This window comes from Phascolarctos cinereus, unplaced genomic scaffold, assembly GCF_003287225.1.
Source record: "Phascolarctos cinereus isolate Bilbo 61053 unplaced genomic scaffold, phaCin_HiC Scaffold_5;HRSCAF=322, whole genome shotgun sequence".
Classification (NCBI taxonomy): Eukaryota; Metazoa; Chordata; class Mammalia; order Diprotodontia; family Phascolarctidae; genus Phascolarctos; species Phascolarctos cinereus.
Window position 1 is genome coordinate 246,933,020 of NW_027555958.1, and position 25,694 is coordinate 246,958,713.

Sequence of the window (25,694 nt, forward strand, 5' to 3'; positions counted from 1 at the left end):
CACCACTCTCCCCAAAAAGGCACACAATCTCATATAGGCTATACATATACATTCCTATTAAACATATTTTCACATTAGTGATGTTGTAAGGAAGAATTAGAAACAATAGGAGGAACTACCAGAAAGAGGAAACAAAACTCAACAGAAGAAAAAAATATAGCAAATAGTATGCTTTGATCTGCATTCAAACTCCATAGTTCTTTCTTTGGATGTAGATAGCATTTTCCGTGATGAGGCCTTTGGAGATGTCTTAGATACTTGTATTGCTGGGAAGGGCTAAGTCTATCAAAGTCATCGAACAACATGGTTGTTACTGTGTATAATGTTCTTCTGGTTCTGCTCACTTCACTCAGCATCAGACCATTCAAGTCTTTCCAGGTTTTTCTGAATTCTGCTTGCTCATCATTAATCTTATAGCACAGTAGCATAATTCCGTCATATTCATATACCACAACTTGTTCAGCCATTCCCCAGTTGATGGGCATCCTCTCAATTTCCAATTCTTGGCCACCACAAAAAGAACTGCTATAAATATTTTTGTACATGTGGATCATTTTCCCATTTGTATGATCTCTTTGGGATACAGCCCTAGAAGTGGTATTGCTGGGTCAAAGGGTATGTACATTTTATAGCCCTTTGGGCATAGTTCCAAATTGTTCTCCAAAATGGTTGGATCATTTCACAACTCCACCAACAATGCATTAGTGTTCCAATTTTCCCACATCTTCTCCAGCATTTATCATTTTCCTGTTTTGTCATGTTGGCCAATCTGATAGGTGTGATGTGGTACCTCAGAGTTGTTTCGATTTGCATTTCTCTAACCAATAATGATTTAGAGCATTTTTTCATATGACTATAGATGGCTTTAATTTCTTCATCTGAGAACTGTCTGTTCATATCCTTTGACCATTTATCAATTGGGGAATGGCTCTACTTTCCTTCTAATCTTGGTTGCATTCAAGCATTACTTCTTAGAAAGAAGACAAATGATGTACAGAACCACCCCATGACTGTGAAAATCTCTGATCCAAAACATTTTGGTACTAATGGTTATAGCATTCCCTGGCAATAGACAAAGTTTCGTGTTAAATATGATGAAACATGGTTAACATAAATTCAGGGTCCAAGTTTAGTTAACAATTTATAACATCAAGTAGGACAGTAGTTATTTAAATTTTGGCATATCTTTGGAGAATCATTTTTTTCTAAAACCATTCAGTACCTCTTTGACCATTTCCTTCAAATATTCTCCTTTCTAGCTGGTCTATACTGCCTTAACTTTCACTAGGGTCCCTTGTCAGGTCACTGCCCTAATTCAAGGGAAGAGTCTCTCCTGAGCCAGTTGGAAGGGAGCAGGACACTGTCTCCAAATTGATAGTTTTTCTTTAAGATAATATTTCAATGTTTTCTTAATGTTTCTAAAAGAGGAAGCCGGCTTTGTCTGCTTTCACTTGTGGTTGTTGATGATTTGCAGTTCTTCCTTGGAGAAATGTTTGTTCATATCCTCTGATCAACCACTTAGCCATTGGTAAATAGCTCTTTGTTTTCTATATTTGTGTTCTCTCTTTATCTTGGATATCAGAGGTGCTTGATGCTAATATTTTTTCCCCTAATTTTTTCCCACAGCTTTTCTTCTTATCCTAATTACTAAGATTTTTTGCATGCAAAAGCTTTTCAGTTGCTTGTAATCACAATTATTATCTTTTGTGATTGCCTCTTTCCCTTTTCTGGTTAAGAACTTTCCCCTTAGCCATAGCTGTGAATAGTATTTGCTCTCATTCTCTTCTTAGATTTGGTTTTTGTTTGGTTGGTTTTTTGGTTGTGTTTCTTTTTAATGGTGTGACTTTTAATATTTGGATCACGTGTCCATTTTGAGCCTATTAGTATATGGTGTAAGATGTTAACCTAAGCCTAACTTCTGTCACATGGCTTTCCAGTTTTCTCAGCAATTCTTATCAGATCTCAAGTTCTTCCTCAATGAGTTTATCTTCTCAGGTTTATCATACATAAGAGGGGTTTTTTTTGGTTCAATTATTTCTGATTCTTTCTTATCTAGTGTCTCCCACTCATCCACTTTTCTATTTTTGTTTTTATTCAGTACCAAATAGTTTTGATGATTATTACAGAAAGTTTGTTAACATTGCATTGAAATTTGCTTATCTGCAACTTCCACCTATTGCTTCTAATTTAATGCTCTCAAGTCAAGCAAAATAGATCTAAACTCTCTCCCCCATGGCAGCCCTTCAGAGATTGAAAAATCGCTACTATATCAGGAGGAGTTTCCCCAGTTCCTTCAGCAGATCTTTATTTGATATCTAGTCCTCTTGACCATCCTGGTCTTCTGGACAAACTCCATTTTATCAGTGCCTCCTGCTTAAAAGTACCCCCAGAATGAGACATAATAATACAGATGTGGTCTGATCAGGGCAGAATACAATGCAATATATATCCAGACTATGATCAAATTATTGGGTTTTCAAAAAAAAAAGTAGCATTTACATAGCACTTTAAGGTTTGCAAATACACTTTACATATGTTGTCATTTGTTTCTCACAAGAACTCTTTGCTATTATTATCCCCTTTTTACAAATGAGAAAACTGAGGCACAGAAAGGTTAAGTAGTTTCCCCATGGTCACAGCTGGGAAGTATCTAAGACAGGGTTCAAATTCAGGTCTTCCCAATTCCAGGTCTTTCTATCCATTGTACCACCTGGCTGCTTTTTTGGTAGTCATGCCACACTTTTGACATAATGAGCTTGCAGTTCATGAAAACCCTCTAATGTTTCTGCAAGATTAGTTCAACTGATTTGACCCAAGTGCAAGCCTTTATCCTTATTAAATTTAATCTTGTTAGATTTCATCCTATTGAGATCATAATTTTGGATCCCAATTTTGTTGTCTAACATATTAGCCTTATCTCCCAATTTTGTTTAATCCACAAATAATCATAGGCATACTTAACTTGGTCTTTGCCCAATTTGTTTTCTACTTATTCAATGTCATCCCAATGAAATTACAAAAAAATTATTTTATTGAACTAGAAAAGTAATAATAAAATTCATTTGAAAGAACAAAAGGTCAAGAATATCAAAGGAATAAATGAAAAAAATATTAAGGAAGGAGGTTTAGCAGTATCAGATCTTAAACTATATTATAAAGTAGTCATTATCAAAACTATCTGGTACTGGCTAAGAAATAAAAAGGTAGATCAGTAGAACAGAGTAGACATACAGTACACAGTAGTAAATGATTATAGTAAACTTGTATTTGACAAATGTAAAGATTTAAGCTTTTAGAATAATACTACAATATTTAGTAAAAACTGTTGGGAAAGCTGAAAAGCAGTCTGGCATAAATTAGATAAAAACCAATATCATACACCATTTGCCAAGGTAAAGTCAAAATGGAAACATGACCTAGATGCAAAAGAAATTAGAACATGGAACACTATCAGACTTATAGGTAGAAAAAGAATTTATGAATAAACAAGATAGCATTGTGAGATTTAAAATGGATAATTTTGATTATGTTAAACTGAAAAGGTTTTGTATAAATAAAACCAATGTAGCCAAAATTAAAAGGAAAGCAGAAAATTGGAGGAAAAATTTTATAGACAGTTTCTCAGATAAAGGTCTCATATCTCAAATAGATAGAGAACTTTGTCAAATTTGTAAGAATATGAATCATTCCCCAACTGATAAATGGTCAAAGAATATGAATAGGTGGTTTTTCAATAAAGAAATCAAAGCTATATATAGTTATATGAAAAAATGCTCTAAATCATTATTAGAGAAATGCAAATTAAAACGACTTTGAGATATCATCTCATACCTATCGGATTGACTAAAATGATAGAAGGGGAAAATGACATGTTGCTGAGGATATGGAAAAATGGGGACATTTAATACACTGTTGGTGGAACTGTGAACTGATCCAACCATTGTGAAGAGCAATCTGGAATTATGCCCAAAGAGTTATAAAACTGTATACCCTTTGACCCAGCAATACCATTATTAGGTCTGTTTCCCACAGGTGATCAGGGAAAAAGGAGAAGAGCCTATATGTTCCAAAATATTTATAGCAGTTCTCTTTTTCATTTATTTATTTTATTAGCACATTAGTCATGTTGTAAGGAAGAATTAGAACCAATAGGAGGAACCACCAGAAAGAGGAAATAAAACAAAACAGATCTGCATTCAAACTCCATAGTTCTTTCTTTGGATGTGGATAGCATTTTCCATCATGAGGCCTTTGGAGATGTGTTAGATCCTTGCATTGCTGAGAAGGGCTGTCTATCAACACTAGTAATCGCATAATGTGGCTCTTACCATGTACAACGTTCTCCTTGGTTTTGCTCACTTTCTAGGTTTTTCTGAAGTCTATGTGCTCATCATTTCTTGTAGCACAATAGTATTCCATCATATTCATATGCCGCAACTTGTTCAGCCATTCCCCAATTGATGGCCATCCCTTCAATTTCCAATTCTTTGCCACCACAAAAAGAGCTGCTATAAATATTTTTGTACATGTGGGTCCTTTTCGCATTTGTATGATCTCTTTGGGATACAGCCCTTGAAGTAGCATCTCCCTTTGTGGTGGCAAAGAACTGGAAACTGAAGGGAAACAAGTGTACATTTTGCATTCAAACAATGTGGCCAGCCCTTCAGAGTTGCACTCTTTGTAGAAGAGTCTGAATACTTGGCAGTTTAGCTAGAGAAAAGACACCAGTGTTGGGTGCCTTATCTTGCCAGGTGATCTTCAAAATCTTCCTAAGACAATTCAAATGGAAATGATTCAGTTTCCTGGCAGTGGTAGTGAACTTTCCAGGGATGTACACATTGATAATGAAGTTGACGCACACATTGCCAGAGGTAGTTCAATGTTTGGGAGGCTCCGAAAGAAAGTGTGGGAGAGAAGAGGTATTAGACTGACTACCAAATTAAAGGTCTACAGAGTCCTTGTGTTGACCTTATTATTGTATGCCTGTGAAACCAGGACAGTATACCAGTGCCATGCCAGGAAACTGAGTTATTTCTATTGAGTTTAAGACATCCAGTTTAAGATATTTGAAAGATAGTTGGAAATATGAGACTGGAAGTCAGCAGAGAGGTTAGTGCTGGATAAGTGCATTCAAGAATTATCAGTATAGAGATGGTAATTAAATCCATAGAAGCTTGTGAGATCACCAAGTAAAGCAGAGAAAAAATAGAAGAGGACCCAGGACAGAACTCTGAAGGACACCTAGCAAAGGAGACAGAGAAGGAATGGTCAGGTAGGTCAGACAAGAACCAGAAGAGAGTGGTGCCCCCAAAACAGAGAGTAAGGGGCAGCTAGGTGGCACAGTGGATAGAGCACTGGCCCTGGAGTCAGAAGGACCTGAGTTCAAATGTGACCTCAGACCCTTGACACTTAATAGCTGTGTGACCCTGGGCAAGTCACTTAACCCCAGTTGCCTCACCAAAAAGGAAAAAACACACAAAACAGAATGAAAAACGAAGAGGAGAAAGTGATTAACAGTATCAAAAACTGCAGAGAGGTCAAGGAGAATGAGGATTAAGAAAAGGCCATTGGATTTGGTAGCTAAGAAATCATTAATAACTTTGGAAAAGAACAGTTTCAGTAGAATGATAAGGTCAGAAGCCAGACTCTTAAGGGGATAAGACAGGAGGAAAAGTGGAAGCACCTTTTATAGACAAGTCTTTTCAAGGAGTTTAGCTACAAAGGGCAGAAGATATAGGACTATAGTTAGCAGGGATGGAAGATCAAGTTAGGATCCTTTTTGAGAATGGGGGAGATATGGGCATGTGTATAATCAGTAGGGAATGAGACAGTAGAAAGAGATTGAAGATCAATGAGGGTGGGGATGAGGGGGAAGGCAATCTGTTGGAGGAGATGGGGTAGAATGAAATCATTTAGAAAGATTAGCCTTGGTAAGGAGGCAGGCCAGTTCATCATATAAAACAGATATAAAGGAGGAGAGAGTGGCAGAAGGTACCTGAATGAAAGGAGATGTGGAAGAAAGGAGAAAAGGGAGTTTGTGGCAAATGGCCTCAATTTTTCCCATAAAATATGAGGTGAGTTTCTCAGCTGAGGGGGTGAGAGGAGGGAAAGCTATGAGAGGTTTGAGGAGGGATGAAAAGGTTTGGAAAAGCTGCTGTGGAGAGTGGGATAATGTGTTAATAAGACAGGTATAAAAGGATTGCCTAGCAGTAGTGAAGGCCCAGTTGAGGATTTGTAATATAAATTTATAATAGGCCCAGTCAGAATGGTGTCATGGTTTTCTACATCTTTCTTCAGCGGTACACATATATGAGCAAAGGCAGTGAATGGTGGCACTGATCTAAAGCTGAAACGTGGCTGGCTATAATTGGTCATGTGATAAAGGGGCTAGAGATTCAAGAGAGGACAGAGTAGAGTTGAATTGATTCACCAAGGAGTCAAGACAGAGAAAAGAAGAGAGTGATTAGTGTAGGGGGAGACGCTAGAAAATTGAGGGGTCGAGGGATTGGAGGTCACAGTATGGGCAGAGTGGGGTTATGTAAGGGAAAGTAGCTGGAGAAGTGAAAAGTCAATAGATTGGGGTTGGATAAAGAGATTTCAGAACTTTTGAACACAGAGGTAGTACATTTGTAGGCAATGGCAAGATATGACTATCTGTGTCCCACTGATACAAGATGGAGGAGTAGGTCATGGGAAATGAGTGGGTTGAGTAGGGTATTTGAGATATAAGCACTGAGGACCAGAACTAGTGGCTTAGGTGCCCCTAAAGCCTCTCCCCTCCTCATCTTGGCCATCAGCTCCCAGAGCCATATCTCCCCCACATCTGCTATCTTCCCCAGATTAGATTTTGTTTCCCTTTGAGTTTATTTAACATGATTAATATACAGACGAGCTATCTTATCTATAATATAAAGATGGTAATGCTTATAATTGCCCTACCTCGCAGGTTTGGGGTAAGAATCACAAGAGAATAATATGTTAGTAAACCATGTAAATGTGAGCTGTTGTTTTAATGTGTTCGGCAGATGTTTCTGTCATGAAAATCAGACTTTGGTATACCAATTCTTCTGTGTTAAGATATTCATTTACCCACATCAGAAGTACTTTTTCTTTATCGTTTATTGACTTCCAGTAGACAAAGTTTGATGAAATGAATCAGTAAGCACCTACTATGTGCTATCTAGGCACTGTATAAGGCACCAGGGATACCAAGATACAGTGAAACAGCCCCTGCCTCAAGAAACGAACATCCTATCAGGGGAGACAGTGTGTACATCACAGATATGTACAAACCAAATACCAGTTAATCTGAGGAGGGATGCTATGAACAGCCATATCAAGAAAGGCTTCATGCAGAAAGTGGCACTTGGACCGAATTTTAAAAGAAACCAGGGATTCTAAGAGGAGAAATGAGAGTACATGCTAGACCTGGGCAGAAGCCTAGAGTTAGGAAAACCTAAGTTTAAATCTAGCCTCAGACTCTTACCAGCTGAATAACCCTGGAGAAGTACCTTAACTTGTCTGCCTCAGTTTCTTCAACTGTAAAACAGGGATTATAATCTACCTCCCAGGATTGTTGTGAGGATCGAATGAGATATTATGTGTGAAGCACTTAGCACAGTACCTGACATATAGTTTGTTGATGTTCAGTCATTTCAGTTGTGTCCAACTCTTCATGACCCCATTTGGGGTTTTCTTGGCAAAGATACTAGTTTGCCATTTCCTTCTCCAGACAGATAAGGAAACTGAGACAGAGTTAAATGACTTGCCCAGGATTATACAGCTAGTAAGTGTCTGAGGCCAGATTTGAACTCAGGAAGAGGTGTCTTTCCTGACTCCAGGCTTGGCATTCTATCCACTGTGCTGCTTAGCTGACCATATAAGTAGGAACTTAATAAATGCTTGGTTCCTCTCAAAAGAGAGGAAAAATCCTGGCCTCAAGTTTTTCCTCTTTTCAGTCTATCTTTCACATAGTTGCACAAGCATAGACCTCACTGTATTACTCCTCTATTCAGTAAATTCCACACTCCAATAGTTCTCTTTTATCTCTAAGATAAACACAAACCCTTCTTGTTTGGAATTTAAAGCCTTTCACAACGTGGCTCCAACCTGCCTTTCCTGCATTGCATTCACTGGAGTGAAGTCTGCAGTGTCATTTCTGATGGCCTTATAGACATTCATAAGCTGCTTATTTTATTCCATGGTACCCTTAAGCTTAGAAACTTTTTTCATTTTTGTCTTTTTATCCCCAATATCTAGTACAGTGTCTGGTACCTAGAAAGAAGCAGTGTAGCATAACAGATAATACACCAGACTTGAAATCAGGCAGACCTGAGTTTGAATCCTGCCACAGACATTTACTAGCTGTGTAACCCTAGGCAAGGCACTTAACCTCTCTCAGATTTCCAAATCTATGAAACAGATTCAATTATAGCACCTATATCCCTAGGTCGTTGTAAGGATCAAATAAGAATAATGTATGCAAACCTTCAAGTGACATATAAATAGCAATTATTATTAGTAGATGATTGTTGAATTTAATTTGAGAGCCAGAGCTATGTTTCCATCTTCTGTATATCAATGAGAATGTTCTTTAGACTAGAAAGCGGAAGGAAAACAGTGATTACTAAGAATGAGCATAGGTTCATGAAGCAAGCCATTTCCATTTTTGACAAAGATACTAGATTGATAGATTAGGGAAATTCTGTAGGCATAGATTATCATACACCTGCTATGTACTTTTGTCATAGACCTTTCCAGATTTTAGTAAGTAACATAACATAGTCTCTTATGATTTCCTGGTTTTAAAAAAATTATAAATTTCAGCAAGATTACAATAGAATAATGTAGATTTTAGCTAGTCAAATGACCAATGTTAATTGATTGATGTTAACCTGGAAGGAGATCTTTAGAGGATTGCTACAGTGATCAAACCTCAGACCTCATTCTCTTCAATATGTGTTATCGATGAAAATGTGCTTATTATATTACAAAGCCTTAATCATCAAAATGATTTTGTATTGGTTAAAAAAAGAAGTGGAACAAATTAGGTACATAACATACAAAAAAAAAAAACACCATACATGGTAGCATAGTGTTCAATAAGTCCAAGGTCCCTAGTTACAGAAGGAAAGAAGTCTGGCAGAAATTAGATTTTGACCAATACCTTATACTATACAACAAGATAACCTCCAAATGGATATATGACCTAGATACAAAAGGTCATATAAACAAATTAGAGAAGTAAAAAAGAATTACCTTTCAGATTTATGGGTAGGGGAAGAGTTCATGGCTAAAAAAAGTGAAAGAGGATCATACAAGGTAAATGGATAATTTTTGTTATATAAAATTTAAAAATTTTTACACAAACAAATTGAATGTAGTAAATATTAAAAGGGGAACGGGTACGGGGTGGAGGGAGAATTGGTACAGCAAGTTTATCTGATAGAAGTTTCATCTATCTATATAAGGAATAGATTCAAATTTATAAGACTAAGAGCCAGTCAGACTAGATAGGTAAGCAGTTTTCAAAAGAAGAAATCCAAACTACTAATAATGTGAAAAAAGTGCTCAAGATCACTAATAATTAGAGAAATGCAAATTAAAGCAACCATGTAGTTTTATCTCAAAACTATCAGTATCAACAGTGACAAAAAAAGAAAATTATAAATGCTAGAGGGGCTATAGGAAAACAGGTACATTTGTGCACTGTTATTGAAGCTCTGAATTAGCCTAGTCCTTCTGGAAAGCAATTTAGACAAATGCCCAGAAACTTACCAGACTGTGTATATATACCCTTTGGTCCACCTATACCACTACTAGGCCTGTACCCCAAAGAAATTTTTTTTGAAAAATGCTGAAAAGGCTTTATATGTGCAAAAACATTTATAACAGTTTCTTTCTCATCCTAGCCCCAAACTGGAAATCAAAGGGGTAGCATCCTTTCAGGGAATGAATAAACAAATTATGGTCTATAAATTGATGGAAATGTGACATAAGAAATGACGAAATGGACAATTACAGAGCAAACTGGGAAGACCTTTATGAACTGAGAGTAGGACTAGGAGAACAGCTTATACAATGATAACATTATAATGAAAAACAACTTTGAAAGACTTTGGAACCAGGATCAAAACAGTAACAAACTATGAATCCCAAAGAATGTAGATGAAACATCTCACCTAACAGAAAGAGATAATGAACTTAAAATGAAGAAAGAGACATTTTTAGACATGGCTAATGTTGGAATTTGTTTTGCTGGACTATGCAGCTGTCTGTGGAGGGTTGTGTTTGCATGTGTTTGTGTTTGCTGAGGGGAAGGAGCAGTTGGGACAAAATAAATTTTTTTTTAAAAAATTGCTTTTTAACCTGAGAAGTAAAAATAGTTTTTAAAAACTTTAAATATGCTTGAAAATGTTTCAGTTAATATAATCTCCTTTTTGGGAGGCATGAGCAGGAATGATGAAGTAAATCTGTCAGGATTCCAAGAATCTTGACCCAAGCACCGTTTAGACAGTAAGAGCAGGCCCAGGAAGTAGCTAAAGGAGATAGCTATCACTGATCTCATGACCCAGTCTTTATGATCTACCATGTGGTATGCACACAAAAGTCTTAAGTGAGCTCTAGTCACCTGGCTTCTCTTTGTGCCCTTTCAAGACAATAGGAACCTAGAACTAGTCCATTTCAGATATCAAGTCTGTCCAGGGCTTATCATTATCACTCTAAACCCTAACCTCTACCATAACCACACCTATTCTCTCCACCCAACAGAAGTTTACCACTTTCAGATTTTTTTGTAGTACTATTTAGATACATTTAGTCCTTTTCAAGCTCTAAGATTTTGTGATTCTGTGATTGCCAATATCCCATGACCTCTTTGATAGGGAAGACAGGAAAAGGCCTTTGAAGATGACAAGAATTATCCTATCACTGACCTGGTGATTTAGAGTTATCATCACCAGCCCTTTGATATATGACCTCAGGCAACTTATCAAACAGCCTGACATCAAAGACCTTCCCAGTGATTTATGTGACGTGAAGGAGAAACAATGGAACCAGACACACTGACACTCTCTCTCTCTCTCTCTCTCTCTCTCTCACACACACACACACACACACACACACACAAATCTTTTTAAGATCAGCATCTGCTGGTGCTATTTGGCTATAAATGATGGAATACAACCATTTGAATAATCAAAATTATGGGTGACTCAAAGGGTAATGGAAAGATTCACAGAAAGCTTAAATGATCTGCCTCATATTACCAAAGATGACTCATGGAAATGTATGCGAAAACAAAGCATTAGCAAATGTAATATTAAAAAAGGAAAAAGAAAACATGAATCAATAGAATTACCAATGAAAAATAAGAGAAATTAATATAATTAGAGAATACTATGTGACAGCTCATGTCTCCTTTGCTAGATACTCCAGGGTTCTGTCCTGGGCCCTCTTCTCTTCTTCCTCTTTACTACTTCACTTGGTGATCTTATCATCTCCCATGGATTTAATTACCATCTCTATGCTGATAATTCTCAAATTTACCTTTCTTGCCCAAGTCTCTCTGCTGATCTTCAAATCTCACATCTTCAACTTCCTTTCAGATATCTCAAATTAGTGTCCAGTAGACATTTTAAATTTAATATGTCTGAAACAGAACTTCTTATCTTTCTTCCAAAACCCTCCCCTGTACCACACACACACACACACACACACACACACACACACACACACACACACACACACACACACCCTTCCCTATTACTGTAGAGGGGTTGTAGGGAGTGTTAGGAGAACTAGCACCTCTGATGTGAGGGCTTGCTGAGCCCTTTTCAGGGCTGTTCATCCACCTTTGGTGTCCATCTTTCACCCAACTCTCACCTTTGACTCCAAGAAGCTGTGGCTATAGCTGGTAGCTGGTAAACCATCTGGGCAGAAGGGCTAAACTAGACTGCAGGCAACTGACAGGCTTCAAACCCATGGGTGAGTTAGGGGGGTGTCTACCTCAAGTATGTGAAGACTTCTATTCTACAACAGGCAGATGAGATTAACTTGTTCCAAGAACCATGAAGGCAGTTTAGAGCTTAGAGATTGGGTCAGAGATCAAAGATACCAAGGTCATTCACTGCATCCTAGGCCATCACCAGTTGTCTTGACCTTTTTTTTCTGCTACTGAACTTTGATGACTCTGAAAAAGAGAGTGAAGCTGATGACTTTGTGTTACTCTACCTCACTTCAATTCACAAACAAGTCAAGGCATCACCTATGATATCATTGGTCCTCTTTGAAAATGAAGGTCAATATGCTGAGTGAAGTGACCAGAACCAGGAAAATGCTGTACACAGTACAGCCATGTTGTGCGATGACTAATATTGATAGACTTAACACTTCCCAGCAATACAAGGATCTAAGACATCTCCAAAGGCCTCATGATGGAAAATGTTGTCCACATCCAAAGAAAACTACAGAGTTTGAATGCAGATTGAAGCATACTATCTGCTATTTTTTTTTCTTCTGTTGTGTATTGTTTCCTCTTTCTGGTGGTTCCTCCTATTGGTTCTAATTCTTACTTACAGCATCACTAATGTGAAAATATGTTTAATAGGAATGTATATGTATAGCCAATATCAGATTGTGCAACGTCTTGGGGAGGAAGGTGGGGAGGGAGGGGGAGAAAAATTTAAAACTCAAAAGCTTATGGAAGTGATTGTTGATAAACCAAAATAAATTAAATGTTAAAAAATGAAGGTCATGGGGCAGCTAGGTGGTGCAGTGGATAGAGCAGTAGCCCTGAAGTCAGAAGGACTTGAGTTCAAATCCGGCCTCAGACCAAACACTTGATGAGTACTAGCTGTGTGACCCTGGGGAAGTCACTTAACCCCAACTGCCTAAAAAAAAATGAAAGTCAGTAATAAAAAAGAGAGAGAGAGAGAGAGAGAGAGAGAGAGAGAGAGAGAGAGAGAGAGAGAGAGAGAGAAAATGAAGGTCAGACAACAGCAACAGAGGGCAACACCATCCTCCCAGTCCCTCAGACTCACAACCTAGGAGTCATCCTGGATTCCTCACCCTCTCTCACCACCCACAACCTCCATATCCAATCAGTGGCCAAGACCTGTCACTTTCACCTTTGCAACATCTGTTAAATATGGCCCCTTCTCTCCTCTGTCACTGCCACCACTCTGGTGCAGGCCCTCAACCCCTCATGCCTGGACTTCTACAATAGCCTGTTGGCATGTCTGCCAGCCTCAAGCCTTTCCCCACCCAATCAATCCATCTTTCACTGAGTCACTAAAGTGATTTTCTAAAGTGCAGATCTAACCATGTCACTGCCCCGCCAGACCCTACAATAAACTCCAGTGGCTTCCTGTTACCTCCAAGAGCAAATAGAAAATGCTGTTTTTGGCATTCAGAGCCCTTTATAACCTAGCCCTCTCCTACCTTTCTAGTCTTCTTACACCTTGCTCTCCAGCATGTATTTTTTGACCCTGACATTAGTGACACTGGCTTCCTGCCTATTTCACAAACAAGACACTATCTCTCAGCTTCAGGCATTTTCTCTGACTGTCCCCCATGTGTGGAATGCTCTCCCTCCTGCACTCTGACTACTAACCTCCCTCACTTCTTTTAAGTCCCAACTAAAATCTCATCTGCTACAGGAAGCCTTCCCCAACCCTCTTAATTCTAATGTCTTCCCTCTGTTAATCATTTCCTATTTATCCTGAATATAGCTGGCTTTGCATGTATTTGTTTTCTTGTTGTCTCCCTCATTCAATTGTAAGCTCCTTGAGGGCAGGGGATTGTCTTTTAAGGATAGGGACTGTCTGGCTTGTTATTTTTATCCCCAGTGGTTAGCACAGTAAGCACTTAATAAATGCTGTCTGTCTGTCTCTCTATCTATTTATATTGGAAACAAAAAGGGCAAAATGGCCTTACCTGCAGAACAAATAATAAAACATCTAAAAATCCAACAATCTCCACCAAAAAATTAACAAATAAATGAATTAAACACTAAATTAACCCCCTAAAATAATTCTCCCTCTCTCTCTCTCTCCCTCTCTCTCTCTCTCTCTCTCTCTATATATATATATATATATATAGATATAGATATAGATATCTATATCTATATATATATAGATATAGATATATATCTATATATATATATATCTGTCTCTGTCTCTTTTTCTATCTCTGTCTCTCTGTCTGTCTCTATCTCTCTGTCTCTCTCTCTTTTTTGCCAGTATATCTTGAAATTTCATTGATGTACGAAGCTCCTGACAAGTAAATTCCTCTACCAATGCAGGCTGGCATTCTTACATACTAGCAATAAAGAGCAAGAAAATAATTTTTTTTAAAAAAAAGGAACTCCATTGATAATCATTTAAGATCAATTGAGCCCCAATAAGGGACAAAAACCTGAATTAATCTTTTTCTCTCTGAGTGAACTAAAAACACCCCCTTCCTGTGTTAGCAAATTCCAGGAACAGATAGAACTGATCAACTAAGCCCAGGATGTCTGGGACCAGATACTCTCTTGAATAATGGGACTTTTCTTATCTTGAGTTTCTACTGACACTTTGACATTCTTCTGTTTTATTGTGTTTACAGCCTTATTCAATTAAGAAAATTCCTTTCCCATGCTATATGTTAAACAAACATATGGGGGCTGTATTTTTTTGTAACACAGACATTCTGAGTCTGATCACTCTAAACTGTATAAAACCTCTCTCATTTTGCTTAATCTCCAAGTCAGAATCACATTCTGGCTCCCATGTTAACATGATTCGCTAGCTAAAAGGGAATAAACTGTATAATAGTGTATCACCTAACTTGTTTGCCTTCCTTAACCAAACTTTCAGGTCAACAGTAATGGTGCCATGACTCGGATTGGAACTGAAGGAATGGTAGAAAACTCCAGCCCACCCTGGCAATGCTTTAGTGGCTCAGGCACCTCAGGATCCATCTTTTCCTGGAGTCCTAACCTTGATGGGGTCGGGTAAGTTTCTCCTATTCCCAGCTTCCATGGACTTTCCACTAGTTTGGTTGAAGTCCAAAAGAAAATTCCCTGTAAGTTAGCTCTGGGGTCAGGGATCCAGTCAAGATTCAGAAACTCTGGCTGCTATATCAGGTCCCCTCTGGTAAGGATCGATCTAGGTAAATTGGCTATGGGTCAGTCAGAAACTAAAACTAGAAATCCAGCTAACAAGATGCCGCCTCTTATATGTCAAGCCATTGCCAATCTGGTGATCACAAGTACTGCTAGCACTGATATCAATTAACTAAAGATAACCCGAAATCATGTTAGTCACAATATGGGGTTCTTTTGACCGGTCAAAGTTACTTTATCTTAAAACCAAATCAAGTTTAAAGGGCCAACAAAACATCCAGCCAAGAGCAGGGATGTTTTCATCATTGGGTTGCTGAGGTGGCTGGGGGAGAAGGAAAGGTAGAAGCCTCTTCCCTTAAGGCTCGCAAGGCCGCTTCAGCACTCTTTCCCAGGCTCTGAATAATCCCCCTCCCCTTTCCCTTAAAGGCTATGGTCCTGACAGGGACTCAGATCCCCAAACTTAACTTTATTGGGACTTGCCCCTTTAAATCTGCAGTCTCAGGGGCATTCTGAGGAAGGTTCACAGGATCCAGTGACACTATCAGGTCTTGGATCCTCGAAAATTCTCCAACCCCTTTTCCTCAGAATAATAATAATAATAATAGCCAATGTGTGTGGGGGGGGGCTTTCTAACAATCCTCTAATTCCCTCTCTCTCTGTCATTGAGTACACACTATGTCATTATGTTTGTATTGTATTTGTCCTGTCAATTTGTCTGTCGGTTTGTGTCTCTGTATCTGTACCTTATAAGATTTTAAACGCAGCCAAAGACTTCTAAGGGCTGCAGCTAGGGAAACAACAAATTGTAAAACTCCTTTCTTGTGGGTCCAGGCCTGGCCAGCCTAGACCTACAGTGAAAAGTTAGATACAGCTAAAGACTTCTTAGCAGATTCTAAAGGTTTTGAGATTAATCATTAAGAAATTGGGAAGTTGTTCATTTTGGGACTGTTGGAGAAAACTTCTGAGACTGGGGGTGATTCCAGGAGCTCACCCTCTGCTAAAACACCTCCTTCCAATCCTGATTCCTCAGCATTTCCCACTCCCCCCTCAGACATAAGCATCTCAATAAGGGGACTGAAAAGAGAAGAGAATGCTGGAGGATTGTAGGGAAAACTTAAATCAGCCTTCCCTACCTGGCAAAAGGAGGAGAGGGGCAGCTAACACAGACTAGCAGTGATGGTCTGCTATCAGCCCTATGCCCCTGGGCATCTTGCAGCCCACCCTTCTAGGCAAGACCTGGGACTAACGTCCAGGTTCAGTACATTCTGCCCAGCCTGCCCCAGCAGCTGCAAACGGCACCAGCCTCAGTAAATTATGCAGCTGTGGGGAGGAGAGAAGTGGACAGGTCAGAACTATGATAAGATTCCATACGCCCTGCCACCAAGAATTATCACCACTGGCAAAGCCCTGGCATCAGCCACCCAAACCCCTGGAAGGCCTGGCAATAGCATTATGAGGTGAGAAGCCAACTTCTACTCTTGGTAAGCCCCATACTTCTCTGTTCCAGTTTCGGAATTTATGGCAAGTTATTTTATCTCTGTTTGCCCTGATTCCTGATTTGTAAAGGAAAAATAATAATGGTTGTTGTTATGGGATCAAAACGATATAATGATTGCAAAGTGCTTAACACAATGACATATGTTAGACAACATTATTATTATCTCTCTAATTTAATGTAATTGTTCCATACCTGATAACTTTGAAGTGGTTTTTAAATACCATGAGTAATAAGATCAATAATTTCTATGTGTGATAATCTGGAAATGCAACTGATGTCATCTGAAGTTTATTGTTTGTGTTGTTAGTATGTTTCTAAATTGTATTGTATTTCTAAAACTTTCTTAGATTGTAAAATTTGAGAGATCATTGTGAGGTAGAAATGGTACATATGGTTTGGTCTTTTAAAAGGATGTGATAAAATTGGATAATTTGAAAACTGTTAACATTTAATGAGGTATATTTGGTTGTAAGCAGGTAATTAATTGGTTCCATTTCAAGTTTTAAATGCCTGATAATTGTTTATGGTATAGTTATATTTCTGAGATTTTTTATATGGTGTAATCTGGTAAACAAATTGTATCAGCTATACTGTTGAAAAAAAAGCAATTTCTCTTATAATCCAGAGATGTTAGATCAAGAATTGTCACCCCTCCCAAAATAATAATAATAGGGGAGAATGAATGGGTTAGAATAAACTTCCAAGTTTTATTTGCTTTTAAGAGGAAGTTTCACCTAAAATTCTTATCAAATCTGTGTAAAAGTTTCCTGTGTTGTGAAATTCCTGAGTAAATGAGAATCCTTGAGATATGTTAATTTGGAGATTTATGGATTACCACATTCACTATCTTTGTGAGATTCCAGAATGTAATAGTTTTTCCTAACTTCCAGTGATATATTTAAAGACAAAGGAAAGAAAAAAAAATACTGAGTAAATTTTTAAAGGCTTGATAATATTTTTTTTATTGTGATAAGGCTAATTTAAATGGGTATGTTCTTTATGCATTATAAAAACTGAATTTTTTTTTCTCCATTACAAATATCTTTTTGACTAAGGAACTTTGTGATATCTAGGAATTCTGTAACAACTAGGAATTTAGTTTCTTATAGTTCTTGGGGAAGTTATTTATGTTACTTAAGGACATTTTACATCAACTTAGTTTTAATGAATTCCAATTTTAAGGTTTATTTTTACTTTAAGGTGGAAAGGAAAGATATCTGTCACTTTAAAAATTTCTAACAAATGTTCTTCATAGTTCTTCTTTAGTGATTATTCTTCTTAACATCAGGATAAATTTTTAAATGTTTTTAAAAGGGAAATACTTTCAGAAGATATGTCTTGTTTGATTTTTTTTTTGAGGCCTACAAAATTTTCATTTGCAAGATAACTTACTGCTAAATTATTGTAATGAGCTGTAAAGCAGAAGAGATCTTTGTTTTGATCTGAATCTGTAGTCACTTCATGGCCTAAGCAAGAGTTAAATTAGTGTTTGAACTTATATGTATAAGATTCAAATCTTGAAATATCTCATTCTTTCAGAGTGAGTATAATTAGAGAAGAATAAACAAGCTTGTGAACAAGGACATAAATCCATCAACTTCTGAGGTTAAAGTTAGTAACCTCTTTGTTTTGTTTAAGGATTAGGATTCCAGTGCAGTTATGTTAGTGAAGAGTAGTAATTTATGAGCTCTTTTGTGTTAACTTAATGGGAAATCTAATATTATTATCAATCTGGAATTCGAACATGTGCAGAAATTTATACAAACTTCTGAAGACTCACCTAAAGATGTTCCCATTGTTTAAAGGAATTATGAGAGCAGTAGTATTTTTCTGTGATCAGTCTCTTACTGTTACATATGTGAGATTAAATTCTTATTATCTAGGATATGTGACTTTATGGGACAGAAATTTACTATTGTTTTGAGCTTTGATTACCAGGATAATTGTCTGAGTTGTCATGAAGCCAATAGTAGGATGGCATGTGCTGCAGGCTGAGAACTGATAAAGGTGGATGTCTGTGCCTGGGAAGAGTTTTGAGGACGACCTTGGACACAGCCTAGGTAGGATCTTCCTGACTCTACTTCCCAATTGTGCTATTTCCTTTCTGAAAAGGAAAATTCCCCACCTAATTAATCCTAAGCCCTGCTTTTAACATCCAGTGACTACATGATTGGCTATCAGATATGACTCATGCCTGGAATCAAATAGAGCTAAGGAAGTTCTTTCCTTCTGATATGATATATGACCTTGTCCTTCTGGAACATCTCTGAGTTCTCATAATATGATGCAAGTATGAATAGCTTACAATTTTAACTTACATTTATGGCCAAGTAATAATAATATAGAATATCATCCTCCTAAGGAGGAAATGTTTAGACAAAGATATAATGTGATAGATGTCTAATTAAACAGGATAGCAAATTTTGAGAAAAACAACAGGATTAGGCTGATTCCTAAAAGGCAGGAGAGCTCATTTTATGGTTGGATCTTCACATTTTAAACAATTCTTGCACCAGGTACAGGATGTAGTTAAGAACAGAAGCAGCAGATGATATCAAAAATGAAGAGCCAAATTTAAATGACTATACTAATTCATACTAAGTCAAAATTATCTGGGAACTTCTAAATTTAAACCAGAGAAACAAGAACTCCCTTTTTGAACTGCCTCTGAATTAAACCTATTGTACGTGAGAAAGGAATTTAATGTTAGTTAACATTGGTAATAATGATTGTATTGCTTTGTATGATTCATGTTTAAGTTTTCTTGGTTATCTTGGTTACATGTAAATCTCTCTTCTCAAAACTAGTCTATTGTGAACCCTCTAAGTAATCTAATCTGTACCTGACTTAATGTAATTATGTGATTTTGTGAATTATGAGAAAACTTTGTTGTATTGTTTGAACCTAGCCCTGTGTGGCTGGGAAACTGAACCATCTCTATGTGCCTTTAACTAAAGACTTATGTTATGCTATTTTCTCTCAATTATCAACTCATACATCTTCTATGAGCCTCTATCAGGTCTATGTGACTACTCCCATAGCTGAGAACTTCTGGATGTGGACTCTGGGATCATCTGAAGATGCCCACTCCTGAGTGGACATCTGAACCTATAGGAGACCTTGCCCTCCGGTTACGAAGGGGCCTGAAAAAGACGACATCAGATGTAGACAGCTTTTCCAAGAGTCCGGACCACGCCTGCACGAAGTAAAGCTCCCTCCCTGCCTGAACCCCTTACATACCCAAGACTGGTTACGCATATTTTAGTAGTCCTAGATTGCTTAATCTCTCTATTCCCATTATGTCTCTCACTCTCCCCACTTTGACTCCTCTCGCAGCCTGTTCCTCTTGCTTATTTGCAATTGTCTTGCAGTGGCTGCCGGTCTTTGGGGATGTCCAATCACAGGGGAAGAGCAACCCCTTCTTTCACCTTCCCACTCATCCCATGCGGAAGCTGGGTCAGGAGGCAGTCAGGTTATTTAACCTGTCCAATTGCTGGTTGTGCATAGACCCTCTGGGACGCACCTCAGTACAACCTATCTCTGCCTCTGACTGGGGGTCGATTGAGTTGATCACCCAGGCTCACCCCACTGAGGGCCTAAGATTCTCTGAAAAGAGAAGTTCTGAAAAACCGTATGTGATTCTCAGGGCGGAACAGGCTCAGTCTAACAAGGAATTCGACCGTCTCCTCAGCGCCCCCTACTTCAGGAAACGGTTGGAAAAAACTCGAATCCACTTAGAGTTAGATAACTCTCAGGGCCCTGTCTTTTCTAGGGCAGCCTGGACCTCCACAGCCCTTCCTGCTACTTTCTGCTATTTATCTAATCACTCCTCCGGAACCCCTGTAGGGAACCTTGATCCGACTCAGTGTAATTATGCTATTTGGATCCGCCCTGGTGGGCTATCCTCAACTTCAAGAGAGGAATCAAGTTCTATCTGTGTATGTCTGCCCTCCTCTCAGATCCTAGAGATTAACACGACTTAAGGTAACTCTGACTCCTCCTACTGTGCTGGACAGCCAGCCTATCTCCTTTTTTCCCTTGGTCTACAGGTGAAGCCTTCTGCTTACCTTTGACCAAAAGGAGGAAATGATAATCATTTAAGATCAATTGAGAAAACACCCCCTTCCTGTGTCAGCAAATTCCAGGAACAGATAGAACTGATCAACTAAGCCCAGGATGTCTGGGACCAGATACTCTCTTGAATAATGGGACTTTTCTTATCTTGAGTTTCTACTGACACTTTGACATTCTTCTGTTTTATTGTATTTACAACCTTATTCAATTAAGAAAATTCCTTTCCCATGCTATATGTTAAACAAACATATGGGGGCTGTACTTTTTGTAACACAGACATCCTAAGTCTGATCACTCTAAACCGTATAAAACCTCTCTCATTTTGCTTGATCTCTGAGTCAGAATCACATTCTGGCTTCCATGTTAACATGATTCGCTAGCTAAAAGGGAATAAACTATATAATCGTGTATCATCTAACTTGTTTGCCTTCTTTAACCAAACTTTCAGGTCGACACCATTTATAACAAAAACCATAAACTATTTGGTTTAGGTAAACAAATTGTGGTACATGAATGTAATAGAACTCTATTGTTCTATTATGAAATTGACAATTTCAGAGGAAACTGTAACACTTTCATAAATTGAAACAAAGTGAAGTGAGCAGAACTAGAACAATTTATAAAATAATACCATTTGTGGAGAAAAACAACTTTGAGATCTTTCAGAACTGATCAACACAGGTATAAAGCATGAGTCCAAAAAAATGAAAATGAACCAACACCTCACCCGACTCTTGATAGAAAGGTAATGAAATTAAATTGCAGAAACAGATACATTTTGGGGCATTGCTAATGTGGAAATTTGTTTTATTGGACTATGTAGCTATGTCTTGAGGGCTTTATTTTTAACATTTGTTCCTTTTTTAATTTGCTGAAGGGAGTTATGGTTGGTAAGACAATTTTTTTTTTTTGGTGAAGTAGCCAGCAGTGCTGACCAGATTGTGAGTATTCATTGCTGGCGAAATTTCAAACTAGTGAAATCTTATTTCAAAACAATCTGGTAGTACTCTGCAAAAGTTACAAAAATAAGATAGTAAGATCTGACTTACTGGTAAGACCCATGCATCGCTGCTTAACCTGCAAAAATGTCTGACAAACCAGAGACGGCTGAGATTCAGAAATTTGATAAGTCTAAATTGAAGAAAACAGAAACACAAAAGAAAAATCCACTTCTTTTTTTTTTTTTGCATATCATGGGTCACTTTTATTAAAAGTATCATTACTATAGTTGGCAGCAATTTGCATCTTATCTTACATGATAGCAGTTTTCAAAGTAAAAATAAAAGGACATCACAACAAAGGAAAAACAATACATTTACAAAGTCATGTCTGTAAACTTCAAGGCTAGTTTAGAGTTGAGGTAATGCTGTTTAGCTTTGTGGCTAAAGTAACAAAGTCCTTTAATTTTAAAAAAAGGTACCTGATTCTCTCTTTTTCTTTCTTTTTTTTTTTTGTTTATACCAGTGCATTACGAGATCATGAGATAATTGAACTGTAGTTTTATCCTGTAAGAACCTTCTCAGTGGGTTAATTTCTAAAAGGTACTCTTCACATTCAACAGCTGCCTTATTATCGCTGTGTCTCAAGACAGAGACATTCACACTATCTTGGAGATTATCAGAGTGTGTGTATGTGTATGTGTGTACGTGGAGGGGGGAACTCCCGTACAGTCAAAAATAATGAGCAAATACGATATGTATGGTGACTTTCATCTTGACCTTCACAGCAAAAAAAAAAAAAATTAAAATTAAAAAATTTAATATATAACTTCATACGTCCTTTAAGCAGCACTTCCTTCTATTAGAGCCACTGTTATAAATTGCTGCTTTTATAATACCAATGGTACCAAAAGAAAAAAAAAAGCAGAGCATTATGTAAGTTTCTTTAAAAAGACATGATCACCTCTCAAATTTCATCCCTCCTAGGGATAATAAATAATGCACTGCACAATACTTAATGACCAAGATACCTTTTGACACATCTGTATAACACGACTTAGACTTTTTTTTTTGCTACACTGTGTTACAGAACAGCTTATAAAACTAGGTATGAACATTAACTGTGAGTGTAAACAGTAGGACTACCACTTGTCAAAAGTCTCAAAACACTTTAACTGTAACTGGTACTGGTTATTCATCATTCTCATTGTTTTCTATTTCATCCCCCCCCCCCCATCAAGCGAGTCTAACTCTCCACCCTGTGCTATTTCATCTTCTAAAAGGGAGGAATCCGCAGTCTTATCAAGGCTCTTCTCAGCATCACTGCCTTCTAGGTGGTCTTCATCTTTAAAGGGAGCTCCCTCAGCTTTGTCAGCAGCCTTGTCCTCACTGGAACCCACTGCATTCTGAAGTCCTGCTAATGCTGGGAAACCAGGCAGGGTCAATCCTCCCAGTCCTGGAGGTAGAAACATGGATGGGTAGAATAGGCCTGGAGCCATGGTGGACAGTAGGAAAGGATTGAAGGCTAGAGGGTTGGAGGGCAAAAATCCACTTCTTTCAAAAGAAACATTTGAACAGGATAGACAAGCGGGTGAATCGTAATGAAATCTGCCCTGCCAATATGCACGGTACATTCCACAAGCATTGCTTTCTTAATCTTACTTCTTTTAGCTGTTTAACTTTGTAAGGTGCAAAGAGATTGGATAAAGTTTAAATGACTGTGCTGCCCCTTTCAACATCAAAAGAATAAAGAACTACTGACACTGAATTGAATGAAGGCCAAGCCGGCTGCCTCTTTCCATCTGCCTATCCTGGCTGGTTTGGGTTCTGATGGCATTAAAATTTTTTTTTTCAAAAAGCTTGCATGTTAGTGAAAAGAACCCAGGTGAGACTGTAGTAAATCTAGTTAACAATAAAATGCAAAGCTGTACCAAGGTCCTAGCAAGCTGTAAAATTCAATTAATCAGAATGCAATTTTTTTTGTTCAAATGATTTTAATTATTGGAATGCACAATTTTTTAAATATGCAAATAAAAAGTTTTAAAACCTGAAGAGAAAAGTTACAAAAATAAACATGCCCATTGACCCAATAATTTCACTTTGGGAATATGTCTCAAAAGTATTGTTTTGCTTTGTTTTGAAGAAGAGCTATCTGTTCAAAGATATTTCTAACAGCATTTGTTGTAATTGCCAAAACTTGGAAGCAATATAAATATCTAAGAGTAAGGGAATGGTTAAATTAATTGTAATACATTTGTAGAATGGAGGTAACTAGGTGGCACAGTAGATATAGTGCCAGGTCTAGAGTCAGGAATACTCATTTTCCTGATTTCAAATCTGGCCTCAGACACGTACTAGCTGTGTGACCCTGGGCAAGTCACTTAACCCCATTTGCCCCAGGTTCCTCATCTGTAAAAAGAGCTGGAAAAGGAAGTGGCAAACTGCTCTAGTATCTTTGCCAAGAAAACCCCAAATGGGGTCCCAAAGAGTTGGATGCAACTGAACAACAGCAATGTATAGAATGGAAGTGAATCCATTGGGCACAGTGGACAGAAGCAGACCCTGAGCCAGTAAGGTCTGGATTCAAATCCTGCCTCTGACTTATAAAGACCGAGTGATCCTTAACCTCTCACTGCTCTAGTTGGAAAGAGTTTCCTTACCTGGGGGCTCCCTATACCAGTGAAAATATAAGTCCAGTCTCTATCCAGAATAGAATAGAATAAGAGGCAGCATAGCATACTGGACCTGAAGTCTGGGAGGCTTGGGTTCAAATCACACCTCTGACACAAAACCTTTCCAAACCTAGTTTCCTCATCTGTAAAAATGGAAAGGACTTAGGGTCTCTTCCAGCTCTAAGTCTGCCCTACAACCAGGATTCAAGTCTAGCTACGTAACCATGGGCAAAGTCATTTAACTTCTCAGTTCTCTAGGCAACCCTCTTCAACTGTAAGTCACATAGTAATAATAGCTAGCATTACAAAGCACCTTGTGCTTCACAAATAACTCATTTTGTCCTCACAACCCTAAGAGGTAGGTGCTATTATTATGCCCATTTTACAGATAAGGAAACTGAGGCAGACAGAGGTGATATGACTTGCCTAGGGTCACACAGCTAGTAAACAGATGAGGCAGGATTTCAATTATGTTCTCCCTGACTCCAGGTCTACAGCTCTATCTGAGCCACCTTATTGCCTTGCAGAAGAATTGCTAGTCTCCATCAGTGGAGAGAGTTTTATTCCATAAGACTGCGATACACCAGTGATGTCCAACTCAAATAGATATGGGGCCACTAATCTGTTCATATGGATCCCTGCAGACCACGTATTGAGTTAGTTTCAAAATATGATGTTATTATTTATTTTGTTAAATATTTCCCAATTACATTTTAATCTGATTCAGAAAACACTTAGAAGTGTTGCAACCAGTAGGTGGGGTTTTTGGCACCTCTGCCCTACAGTCATGAAATCATAGGTCTAGATGCTTCCCCCACCCAAATATAATGAAATACCACAAATGCAGTTAAAGTAGACACGTATGACAAAAATAGAGAGATCTATAAATAACTTTATGAAATTATACAAAGCACAAAAAAAAAAAAGCAAAACCAAGAGAAGGTACACACTATAACCAAACAAAAAGAAAAGTTACCAAGAATGAAGATACAAAAACACCTGATAAATATTTAAATGATTAGAACATTTTGTGGTTGGAATTAATTTAAATAAATGTAAATAAATTTGAAGAAAGGGAGAATAAAAGATATCAAAAGGTATCTGTATGATCAGAAAAGGATTTGGACCTATTATGAATTAAAAGTGATGAATAATATATGGATAGGATGAATTCAGCGATGGTACCAACACAAAGCATTGGACCTGGAGTCAAGAGGACTTGAGTTCAAATCCAGCCTCAGTCACTTCCCAACTGTATGACCCTGGGTAAGTCACTTAACCCTGTCTGCTTCAGTTTCCTCATCTGTAAAATGAGCTGGAGAAGGAAATGGCAAACCACTCCAGTGAATTTGCCAAGAAAACCCCAAATGGGTCATGTAGAGTCGGACATGATTGAAATGACTCAA

The 25,694-nt window shown here is 37.9% G+C and overlaps 1 protein-coding gene and 1 long non-coding RNA gene across 2 annotated transcripts; both read left to right on the forward strand.

Moving 5' to 3' along the window:
* Positions 1-14,246: 14,246 nt before the first annotated feature.
* LOC144457620 (uncharacterized) lies at positions 14,247-21,096 on the forward strand. The gene is made up of 2 exons (XR_013487081.1): positions 14,247-14,995; positions 19,614-21,096. It is a non-coding gene; the product is annotated as an uncharacterized LOC144457620 (long non-coding RNA).
* Positions 21,097-21,763: 667 nt separating this feature from the next.
* On the forward strand, positions 21,764-23,454 carry LOC110199283 (thymosin beta-4, Y-chromosomal-like). Its single transcript, XM_020974040.2, has 2 exons — positions 21,764-21,838; positions 23,159-23,454. The coding sequence occupies exons 1-2, from the start codon at positions 21,764-21,766 to the stop codon at positions 23,216-23,218; spliced, it is 135 nt and encodes a 44-aa protein (XP_020829699.1). The 3' UTR covers positions 23,219-23,454.
* The last annotated feature ends 2,240 nt before the right edge of the window (positions 23,455-25,694 follow it).

Coding starts and splice junctions, on each gene's coding strand:
- LOC110199283 (XM_020974040.2), top strand. CDS start 21,764: ATGTCTGACAAACCAGAGACGGCTGAGATTCAGAAATTTGATAAGTCT. Junction 21,839..23,158: donor AGAAAACAGAAACACAAAAG/AAAAATCCACTT, acceptor GGGTTGGAGGGC/AAAAATCCACTTCTTTCAAA.